Consider the following 12,173-nt stretch of genomic DNA (forward strand, 5'->3'; position numbering starts at 1 on the left):
TTCTAATTAGGGATTTGGGTTGTTTATTTGGAAGAGGAGAGTATAAAGTACTCTTTTTTTTGGAACGTATTTAATACGTGATTAAATGTTTTAATTAGTTTTAATAGTACTTTTCCAAACTCTTATTTTGGGGGGGGTATATGGTCTAATTTTCCCAAGCCACTAATGGATAAAATGAGTTATCAGTCTTTAGTTCTGGACTAGTTATGAATCAGTCCAAGCTACATTTTTCCAAAATTAGTATTACAAATTAAATCTATTTAACAGCTTTAATAATTTTCTGCATTCAGAATGACATTGTCTTAACAGTTTAACAATATAGGGTTGGATTATGCTATCCTAACATTTGCACTGGATTATGTTTTCTTGACATCAGCACATTTCGTAAACGGATGACAACAATATTTAAATTCAGAACTTCTACCTTCTATGATTATATGAAGAGAGATGCTATGGTACCAGATTCATTTGAACAGGCTTTGTACAGGTAAGTGAGTGTTGTATTATTTGTGCTATTTTTTAATTGGGTGGGATCCATCCCATTGTGAGTAATCTGTACAAAATCTGGTGGAATCAATCTGGTAGTATAGCTTTTTCCTTATATGAAAAACCTCATCTAAAAAGTATGCACATGTGTAAGGTGAAGCGGGAGATTCAAAAGAAAAGTGTATTACGAAGAGGAATTGGGATGAGAATGTGATTCAAGACTCCAAAGTAACTAAAGTCGTGTTACTAAAAATCTAAAAAGCAAAAATAAGTAACTAGAACCTATAAAGAAATGTTTATCATATAATCCATATTCGAATACGAGAAGACTAATCTCGTGCTGACTTGCTCTTTCGATAGCATATAATAAAAGTTGTAATTGTACTTGACGGAGTTTATTTTATATTTGAGCTAAAAGTTTGAAAGACAAATTAAATTATACTTGTACAAGAGTTCAAGATATGCATTGTATGCATCACAAAAAAAAAAAAGACGAAAAAAAAAACCTCAATTTCGATCAATGCCGAGATTATCAAGCAAGATTGGTACCCTTTTATAATTAAATTGTCTCTCACGTCCCAAAATTGTTAATGCTCGATTATTGTATCTACTTGATGCTGCTCGTGTATATCGCGTACCAAAACAACACTTTATACGTATTGGTTCATATTTTCACTAGTACATGAATTGACTCCCGTCACCCTCTAAACCTGAATTCAACCTCTAGAATTGAAAAAACTCATTATTCTCCATTCAATTCAAAGACACACTCGCGCGTTGGCGTTTGATAAATTGCAAGAAAAGTATTGGACCACCAAACCTAGTATAATCCGAACTTAGGATAAAACCACCAATTGTAAACAATTAAAATTCTATAAAGCCCACAACATCACACCTGATTCTGATACCCACAAGCTGAATTCTTGGGCCCACCACCCCTAACCCCTAGCCAACCAACCTCAACTGGGATGATGATGAAAATATTTTTAAGAATTGATTTTGAAACCTCGTATGTTTCAAAAACACACAACATTCTCATGTCACTACCAAATCTTAACACCCCACTCTTTATTATTGAATAATATCCAAATAATTGACTTAGATTCATTCTGATACTGATGATGGTGACAGGTAGACAAACGTTTGACAGTTATGTTATTAATAGATAGCAGCAAAGATTTTAAATTTTAGTGACGTGGCAGCAGCCCTTTGAACAAACGAAAGGGCAAAATCTAGTACAGAAAATCCAACTGAAAAACATGATTTTGTTTTGTTGTGACTATGAGTATCTCTGTCTGGAAAAACAACCTCGTACTTGTCTGAATAAATTAACAATTAAAAATAGTAGTCAGAAGCTACTAAAGTGTCTTCAGACAGTTATTTTGCTCCACAACCCAATAAAATACTTTGTCAAACAGTACACGTGATTATGGGACACATCAACCTTTCCAGCGCCAAGTTTTAAAAATATTCCAACGGCTATGTCCCAAACGTTTTAATTTAAAAAATAAAAAATAAATGAAACAACACTAGTGAAAGAAATTTTTCCAGGTAGCCTATTTTTATTTTTTATTTTCCGTTGGAGTTTAGGTTTGGGCAGGGGTAACTGCATACTATCTCGAGACAAATGGATACAAACTTACAGCTAAACAAGTTTTGTGCTACAATACACAAACATAGGAGTCGATCTTTGGAGCATACCTTAAAGAAGAATAGAGAGATCCAAATGAGTCGGCTATGGATCCCTAAAAGGTAACATGGCCGAAATACTTAATCATTTGACACGCAATAGGGAGAGCATTTTCCGTGCTTCATCAAAAACAAAAAAGTACAGCCTCAATTGCCTCACTAGTAGTAAGCATATCTTGGGTTCTACCCTTTCCGTTTTCGAGGTCTGTAAAAGCACATAGTAGCAGATAAGTGTTATAGGTACAGACGGCACTGATATGACAGTTTTGATCAATCAGTGATCATAACAAAAGACAATTTGTTTCCTCTGGTACTGTCTTAGGCATTGGAACCGCTATAACGTATCTCTGGAGGTGTTTCTGCATTGATGATGTGCCAGAAGATGATGCTGCATCGACACCTTGATGAGCCCTGCCGTGAAACTTTGCCAAACGGTTGATGATTGAGATCTTCTCCAACTCCTGGGCTTCTGCCTTTATGTCCGTAATCGATAAACTCTTGTCCAATCTACATCATCAAATTACACTATGTTTACTAGCTTGAGTATAACTTATCTTATAGATATAGGCATCATAAAGAAAAGGTACAAGGCAGATCTAACCGTGATTGCATGTTCGGTATGGAGTATTAGATTGTATTGAAAGTATAGCAGACGTATGTTAACTTCTTTTTCTTATTTATACAGGTCAATACTATTTAATCTGCCTTACCAAAAAATTATTTTTTGATCCTCGGCCATTGACTTTCTTAAGTCTGCTGTCTTGATTCCTAGAGAAATATATTTTTACCTTAACATGTTGCCCTTGAGAATCTTCATTTGACTAGTGAAGCCTTCTGCAATTTTTGAGAAATCATAAGCACCAGTTCTCTTAGAAGTTTTCAGCTTCTCAGGTGACCTAAGCATATTTTAAAAGTGACGTTCAGGAAATACAAAACTTCGATTACCACTGTCTTTGATTTGGAAATAAAGCTACTTTAAAAAAGAAAAATGAATGAACATATAAAAAGACATCTGTTACTTGTCACTAGTGTCAGATGGAAATTGAGAACTGGTAGCCAGGCTGCAGGCATCTCCCAATGTTAATCTTGCAGCAAAGTATGCCATGAAATCGTAGTTTGAACTTGCATCTGCAGAGAGAATGACTTTTGGTGCAGGCTGAAAGACCTGCTGCATTAGCTGTGTTGTAAAGATAAGCCTTCTCTTTGCTCGAATAACCGGGTGGGTATCTTCAAAAACTATGGCTTCCATTTTAACCTGCTAATACGAAAATCATTATGAACAAGTTTTAATTCTTCTATACCAGAACAAATTGTTAGTTTGCTATAATATAGAATTTCATTATGCGATCTACCTCACCTCTTCAAAGATTTTATTTGTAGCTTGTGCCCATTCTAACTCAGCCGTGCTGCAATACAATAAGAGAACAACGGAAATATTAGAAGCAGTGTTAGTTGTAACTTTTACTATTTTTCCCTTTCAATTTTTCAAAGCAAAAGAGGTCTATTAGCGACATATTCAAATGCTCTGTAAGCAGAAAATGTCACAATGTTTCAAACCTGATATTTTGAAGCCTCCGCGAATTTTGAGTTACTTCTTTGTGCCACGGTACAAGTTCAAATGGAATGATCTTACGCTTCTTTGGTCTTGTAACTGCCAAGTTTTGATAAGTGACATCTGAAGGTAACACATTTGCGGGAGATAATTGTTTACTTGCTACTGCAACTGGCCATATGCTGCTTCCTTCACGAGCCGAATTCACCTGCATAATTGAGCTATTTGTTTGCAAGTTAGGAAGAGTGCTTCCAGAAATTTGAGATACTGCAATAATTTCAGCATTGGCATCAAAGAGTGGCCGCATCTGCTCGTTTTTGAAGGTCCCATAATGTTTAAACCAGGATGGAGCCATTTGCAAACTAATCTGGGATGGACATGTCATGTTAGAATCTTCATTACTACCGATCGACGGACTCTGAAATGCATCATTTTTCTCCATATCGTTGACTCCTGATTTCTGTCCAGGCTGCTGGGAGTTAATACCAAAATCAATACCATCACATTTAATTGGCAACCTTCTAGAATCACCTTCCACAGGGTTTAGAGGCATTTGCATCGGGTGCGGAAAGGAGTGATTTTGATTTAGACTATACAATGGCATCAAAGTATTGCCAACTCCAGCATCTATAGCTGGAACTAAAGGATTTTGATTGCCTCTCTGATGTGCCATATTAGAGTGCTGCATCAATGAACCAGTTTTAACATCTGCTTCTAAGAGATTCTTTCCCACAGACTCGTGCTCATGAGTAAATATACTCCGTGAAATTGAGGAATCCACCCCAGCTGAGCCATATTGGGGGGGGCCTTCTTTCCCTGATTGCAGTTCATTACAATCTGATATTCCTGAATAGGTACCATATTCTTGGACACCGTTTTCTTGTTTATGCTGCTCATGTGAAGGGTCTGCAGTATCTTGTAGACTGCTCAAAGCTAAATCAGAGGATTGGAGCAAATCTGGCCACACATTCGATTGCCCCATGGGAAGTCCCACATGCCGAGACGCACCTGATGTCAATGATGGCTGAGTGACTGGAACAGATCCCAAAGTAGGTAATTCTTGATCATAAAGATGAGAGCTTTTAAAAGGACCATTATCAAAAGAGACATCAGCATTATATGCCGGAATTTGACTTGTCCAGTGACTTGTCACAGGTGGAACTGAAGGATGATGATTTTGAAGATGCAAATGACTTGAAGGCGATGTTGCACTTGAGTTCCCCTGCATGTTTTAGGCAAATAACAATATTGAATTGACTCGTAAATATTATATTTTCAAATTAAGCAATTTCGTGGCATTGCCATCTTTGTGAACTGGCAGACAAGCTCAAGATTTACATGACAGAAGTTTCTACCCACCGACAAAGTTTGAAAGAAAGAGTACGACTGTGGAGTCTGTTGATCTGCAAGTCCCAATCTTAAGCCAAATCCTTGTGGTACAGAAGAAATGTTGTGTGATTTACCAAAAGATGCAGAAGTTTCAGGTAGTGGCACTTCCTTTTGAGTTAAGTCGTTCGAGTTCAAGCTCCCATGTGCATGTTCTATGGATATGTCATCCTTGTTAAGTAGATTGAGCGTACTTTCACTGCCAAAGAAAAAATCAATCATAGCAGGATTTACACACAAAAAAAAAGGTAAAGGATAAGTAGACAAAAGAAAGAAAACAATGAAGATTAAGAAGAAAAGCAATAGTCCACAAAGAAATGAATGATGCTAATTGAGAAAAAAGGAATACAATCGTCTTCTTCACATGCAACAAGACATTTTTTCCATAAGCAACTTCGCCAATTCAGCATATTGTAAACAGTGTCTACCTTGTTCGAGCAGTCACACTTTGGATGTGCGGATGAGAGAGAGAACCAAAGAGAGATGACGTGGGCACAAAATTGTTTCCAGGAGCCATCTTTGCTGATTCTATTGAGTACAATTGATTTTTCGGATGGTGTACCTATAAGCAAAGATTAGGAACCTTATGGAAAATATAAACCTCTTCAATAAACAAAAACATTATCTTTTTAATGTTTACCTTAGACTCAGAAACATTAGACCTTTGGATTACCAACATTTTTGTGCTGGTTGTATTGAAAATATAATTTAATTCAGTTCATAAATATTGGGATTGAGCCAACAGGAAAAACATACGGCACCAACCTGATTAAATGGCTTTTGACTGCCATTAGTCACATGCTGTGGCGTAGTCCCATGAAGCGTGTCTCTCGATTCATGCCCTGCATCAGAGAGAAACCTTCATTAAGATTTCCCTTAGAAAGCAATCCTCTCTATCTCTCGCACTGTAACTTATTTTTTCCTTTAGCAAAAGTTAAAAACAAAATATTTGAATATTTGTGACAGTAATAGCAAAGCATTGATGGGTTTTCTTTAATATAGCCGATCAAACTTCTTCCTTAACACTCTCATCAATCAGGTAATTGCAAATGCTTAAAGAATGCTAAAGACAGGATATTTTCTTACCTGCGAGGCTGCTGAAAGGTCCGTTAACATGGGAATATGACATAAAGCTAGACTGATATGTATCATTTTTTAAATGCTCATGACGTTTACTGAGCCATAAGTTTGGCACAGGTGAAGATGTTTGAATCATTTGACTTCCATCTACAGGATGCTTCTGTTGAGGGCTATAATCTGACGACTTGTTAGCATTCCTAGGGGACTGCTGAATGAAAGAATGGGAAGACTCGGCATGTGATTCCTCTCTCTGTTTGAGAAATTGGTCACCCGATTGCTGAAAACCAGGAAAGCTGTGGTTCATATTGGAATTATGAGAAAAAACCTCGGATTTTGAACTCGGCAAGTCAACCCAATTATTTTGCTGCTTCCCACTGTCAATGTAATTTAAGGCCTTATTTTCAGTTGAAGATTCTGGATTCTGAATGCTCAATCCACTCCACCCTTCTAGTACCCCAGTATCACCACTCGAAGTTTCTGCAACAGCCGACTGCATAAGAGCACTCCAGCTACCACTTTGTTTAGAAGGCAATTCATCCATATAAGACGTGAGTTCCAGGGTACTTGCAATTCCTCCAGCATCCGCATTGTCATCCGTATTGTATAAGATTTTCTGTTCCAATGGGTCGAGAGAAGTGCCGGGCTGAAGAAAAGGGCCTGGTTTTGGCATATTTCCTGGAGCAAGTCCATGCAACCCAGCTTGTTTTTGCCTCTCTTCAGATTCAAGAATTGATGTGTTCCTCTGCTGGGAATTCCCTTGCTGAAAGTAGGTCTCATGTAAATTTCCCTCGTTGAAACCTGGAACAAGGCCTTGTCCGAAAAAATTCTTCTCCTCAAACACTTGATTGGGTAGCAGCGCTCCGTCTGGGATGCAAAGCTGGTCTGAAGAGAAATTGCTTCTTTGACTGATAACTGAGTTACTGAAGGCCGATGGCTGCATAGTGGGAATTTCCAATGGGCTATTTTTGTTCGTGACCAGTAGATTGGCTGAATCATTAGACGACTCCCCGAGATGAGAATATAGAGGTACTCCAAACTGCTGTTGTGAAAATCCCAAAGAACGTCCAGCCAGGTTCTGAGGTTTCGAAAGACCCAATCCGGTAGAAAAACTTCGAAAAGTAGCTGATCCACCGTGTTGTATCATGTCCATATCACCAACCACACACATTTGTGATGGCAGTTGATTTACATAATTCTGTTTTTTTCCTTCACACATATCCTGGAGCTGCTGCCTTCGCTGCATTTCCTGAATCTGTTTATACATAATTTGCCGTTGCAACATCTGTACGTCGCTGAATTTATATAGCTGCCTTGATGAGGCTGTTGCATTCCCACGAAGCCTTTTGAGATATAATTCACACAGGAAGGGTTGAACTTTTTAGCAGGTTAATTCCAACTTAATCACATAAAGACTCCTTCGAGGAAGAAAAATGTTCTGGTAGAAAATGAAAGAAATAACAAGAAAATAACAACATCAAAAAGATTATATTACAAAAACGAATGCTTGAACCTTAACATATAGAATGCTATCTAACCCCAATGGTGCTAGAGCACAAGTATAGATGTCCATACTTGATAAGTCCAATTAAGTAGATCAAGTAACCTTGCATTTAAATAGATTGATTTAATGCCATTTAGAAGCCACTAGTCTGGTGCTTACCAATAGTGGGGCTGAATATCATTACTCAAACATACATATAGATAATAAACATAAGATACCGAGTCCCAAAAATTAGACCCAAATACTGAACCTCAGAGTTATACTAATGTTATTTATAATTTACCATCTCTACAACTCGGAATAGAGTACGCTTTGGGAAAAAATTCCAGCATATTAGTTTAGTTTTAGATGCATTAACCACGAGGCAAGAGTTTAGGAAAATGACCAAAAATCTATGTCCTGTATATGTACTTTAAGTTCATGTATCTTGAGTGGAAACTATAATGAGGATCTACTAAGTCAGGCCAAAATGTCTCCGAAACCTAAAGAAGTCCAATCCAAACACTACCTTGTCGTCCTCCATCACCATAATAGAAGGCAAGCAGGCGAGGGGGCAAAGGTAGAAAGCGAATACAGTTAAAGGCAGATGAAGAGGATGAAGGCAACCAGCGGAGCCTAAGTTTGGAGTTGGAACAACGATAACATTATAGAATCATGAAGATGCCTAAATTCTAGAATGCTCCTGGGACGAAGTTTGAAGGAGGAAATGCAGGAAGCAACATTCCAGAATATTCTAAAGAGGAAAATTGTAGAGACAATCCCTGCACTAGTAAATATCTTAGATATTTATATATTTAGAACTGAAAACCTCTTGCAACACCATAGGATCGTCTACCATAGGATAAAAAGTAGGTGGAAGTATAAGTAGAAGCCTCAACTGAAAGCAACAAACTTGAAAAGAAAGAACCAAGTCGTGAGAACAAAATTTGGACAACTACAGTACCACAATTGTTTGGTGTTGTAATATGATTTCTGCATTTTCTCTCTAATCACTCACTCAACCATACTTGTGAGTTTTCTCTTTCACAGCAATGTCATGCCAATGATTTGAGGTTGACTTAGCTAGTCTGCCAACCATGGCTAACAAGAGCATGGAAGGGTCAACTCCATGAACAAGGAGCTTGAGGACATATAAATTATGAAACATAATCCATTAGTTGGTTCAAGAACTTACATTTGACTGTTTCTTTTAAACTAATAAAAAAAGAAAACCCCATCAACTCTATGCAGCCCTGCAAAATTTTCATTAACATAAGTCTTCAGTTTGATAGATTAAACTTTCAAAAAAATATTTTGAAACCTTAACATCTTCATGAAGTTTACAAATTGTCTTATTTAAAATCTTAATTTTCTAAAAAGAGGCAGCAGTAGCCAAAATCATCGCGGAATTATTAAAAGTCATACTTTTCTAAATACATCTAGTAAACCACTACTGATATTTGTTAGTAATTTACTTCACCGTAAAATAAAGTAAAATAAAGATTGATAAAAATATGATTCTTAATTAGCTAAAACACCCCCCTAGTTACCAAAATAAACCAAATTAATATAGTAAATTAAACAACAATTGCCACCAAAAATTTCTAACCAAATTTCATCTTTAAAAAAAATAAAAAATAAAAAATCAACCAGGTGAATGCACAATTAATTCAAGAATTGAGCTTAATATCCAAGAATTTTACCAACCGAAGAACCCTAAACAAATGTTGCATGTTTCCGGATACCCAAATCAGTTACCTCGAATTCCATAAAAACATATACAAACACCACAAAGAATCAATTTAACATGACTCAAATTACTAATTGCACAATTCAACCTGCATGAAAGCAGAAAAAAGCTCTAACCTTTAGTATGAACAAGCTAGAGAAGCTTCAAAAACCATAGTTTCAAGTAATTAGTGTGTGATCTGAGATAAACAATGGAAGGGTGTCGAGTGTGTATGTGATATTTACCTTTATAAACTTAATTTGCAAATATTAATTTATTAAATGGAGATCAAGACAGTGCAATTTCTTCGAGCTAGTACTGTACCAAATGCTTCCTCTTTCTCTTACTTTACACACAAAATATGTACGTATAGGTATCACTGTTTGCCTCTCGCTTTCTCTCTCTAGCTCCAGTGAGGTGGTGGTTATATCTTTCAGACAATCCCAAGATAATAAAGCCATCAAAACCGTGCAAGAAAATTACAAAAGAAAAATACTTCATTTTCCTGGTTCGGAGCAGAGCGGGCGGTTCCGATTCAGGTTTGGGTATCCGAAACTGAGATGTGTTTCGATGTTATGCATTGTTTGATAATTGCAAATGAGGTGCGTCGGATCAGATATTTACAAGAATTGTCGGTCAAGATTGAAGGTCCGTGTACACTTGAATATACTGGATAATTTCTAGGTGTGAAAGGAAGAAAAAGTGGAATCGGAGAGGTCCTTGCACGCGCTTTTGTGCACGCGCTTGTCGTTTTCTTTTATGCTCGCTTTTTGCAAATTTTTCCGGGAAAACAAGGAGTTTTCGTGCGCGGAATTATTATTTAATTCTTTTTGCTGTTTTCTTAGCGGCTGTTCGAGCTTACAAGAAAAAATAAATTTTTAAATAATATATTGATGAAAAATATGTGGTTAAAAAAAAAATTTAATTTACGTATAATATTATTTTATTGAAGAATGTGTGATTAAAATATTAACAAATCACTGTAAAAGAATGTATTTTGATTGAAAAATAAGGCTCAAACAAGAGCATAATGTGGCTCGCCACCTAAAAAATGAAATCATACTATCTAAAACTAATTTAGATCACATTTAATATGTTTAACTAAATGAGTAATGTAATATTACATTTGAGTGAATATATCGTGCAGTTATTATTCAATAACTATCATTAAAGCATGGGAGTGGCCCAAAGTTAATTTTCTCCTATTTTCTGGGTCTCTTTCATCTTTTTTTTAAATCTTAAAAATTAATTTAACAAAATTGTTTATTTTTATAAACTGTGCAATTATATATTGCCACGTAACAAAGTGAAAATGATAATGTAAAGGAAGATGTAAAGGTAGCATGATTATAAATTTAAAGTCTGAACAAGACTAAAAAATTCGAAGAAACAGTCCAATAGACGTCTTAACTTAAAACAGTCCAATAGACGTATTAACTAATTAAAACGTTAAGGATTTTATTTAAAGTTTCAAAAGAAATATAAGAAAACTATATTTAAAATNTCCAATAGACGTATTAACTAATTAAAACGTTAAGGATTTTATTTAAAGTTTCAAAAGAAATATAAGAAAACTATATTTAAAATATTTGCAGAAGAAGAACTTCCAAAAGGGGATGTAGCTCAAATGGTAGAGCGCTCGCTTTGCATGCGAGAGGCACGGGGTTCGATCCCCCGCATCTCCAAACCCGGAAATCCTTTTGAAATCATTTTTTATTCCAATATTTGGGAAACTTTTCCCGGATTCACCTTTTCCAACCTTGCGAGAAGATTTGGAATGGTTCGCGACTACACCACGTGTATAAATCTGTTGCTTTTTTTTTTCTTTTTCTTTTTTCAGGTAAAAAAAAGGTCCAAAATTTTTACCTCATTTCCCCTCCTAAACAGAATTTTGGGTTTCATCCTACGCTCAAAAATACTAATAGCAAGTATCAAAATCTTAAATCATTTAAAAGCGAGAAATATAAAAGCTCGTATGAATCATATAAAATTCCTTATTTTTCACTAATCGTACAACACAAGTTCAATGTTCTTACAATTCCCACATTCCTGTAAAGAGGACGTAGTACAAAAACTACAAACTTCTAATTTATCGTAGCGTCTAATCTCATAGAATAAAAGTTTACTGAACATGCCCTTACTTACTTAACCATAATTGAAAGTCCATTCCTTTGTTCACAAACTTCCGCCAGCTTCCATCCAAATCAACTTCCTTGGAAGGATTGCAATCAAAATTCCAAGTTTCACTACAAGTGTATCAACAATTTTTGCAACATAACCTTCATTGTTAGCATGGAATAATTTTATGGGATTCCAGCCCATCTCGGCTTTGATCAACTCAGTTATGTTGTGACAGATGCCAAGATCGTAAAAATGATCATAAAATACCACTTGCGCCTATTAATTAGACGTGAAAACAATTGCATTTTATTTAGACAAACCATCTCTTACTCGGAGCATCACAAAGATGGATGTTCCTAGCTCTGGTGCACCAAGATTGAGTGGAAAAATGTCAGTTGATAAATGGGTGGTGAAGCTTCAATCTTAAGGATTTAATATGGAGAACAAGATAGAGAAAATTAGAAGTCAGAGGATACATACATGCTACTTACTCATTCTCCCACAATGAACAAATCTTAATATCAATAAGTGTATATTCTAGAGTGCCTACTGAAGTCATTGGCTTCTATTCGAGGCTAATGATTGTGTGTCCTGGAGGGATCGTCTTTCACGTTCCCTAATTTGCATATTTATATGGTCATAAACTTGTT

The 12,173-nt window shown here is 36.0% G+C and overlaps 1 protein-coding gene and 1 non-coding gene across 3 annotated transcripts; one reads left to right on the forward strand and one right to left on the reverse strand.

Annotated features, from left to right (window-relative positions):
• Positions 1 to 2,163: 2,163 nt before the first annotated feature.
• LOC111400915 lies at positions 2,164 to 9,953 on the reverse strand. Of its 2 annotated transcripts, none has more exons than XM_023028382.1 (10): positions 9,648 to 9,953; positions 6,200 to 7,533; positions 5,879 to 5,955; positions 5,542 to 5,675; positions 5,087 to 5,312; positions 3,733 to 4,949; positions 3,533 to 3,581; positions 3,195 to 3,430; positions 2,964 to 3,071; positions 2,164 to 2,682 (listed from the first exon to the last, which is right to left on the reverse strand). In XM_023028382.1, the coding sequence occupies exons 2-10, from the start codon at positions 7,473 to 7,475 to the stop codon at positions 2,457 to 2,459; spliced, it is 3,549 nt and encodes a 1,182-aa protein (XP_022884150.1). In that variant the 5' UTR covers positions 7,476 to 7,533; positions 9,648 to 9,953; the 3' UTR covers positions 2,164 to 2,456. The 2 variants fall into 2 exon arrangements, with proteins under 2 accessions (XP_022884150.1, XP_022884149.1); XM_023028381.1 differs by having other exon boundaries at positions 6,200 to 7,628.
• Positions 9,954 to 11,014: 1,061 nt separating this feature from the next.
• On the forward strand, positions 11,015 to 11,087 carry TRNAA-UGC. Its single transcript has one exon. It is a non-coding gene; the product is annotated as a tRNA-Ala (tRNA).
• The last annotated feature ends 1,086 nt before the right edge of the window (positions 11,088 to 12,173 follow it).

This window comes from Olea europaea, chromosome 10 (genome assembly GCF_002742605.1).
Source record: "Olea europaea var. sylvestris chromosome 10, O_europaea_v1, whole genome shotgun sequence".
NCBI lineage: Eukaryota > Viridiplantae > Streptophyta > Magnoliopsida > Lamiales > Oleaceae > Olea > Olea europaea.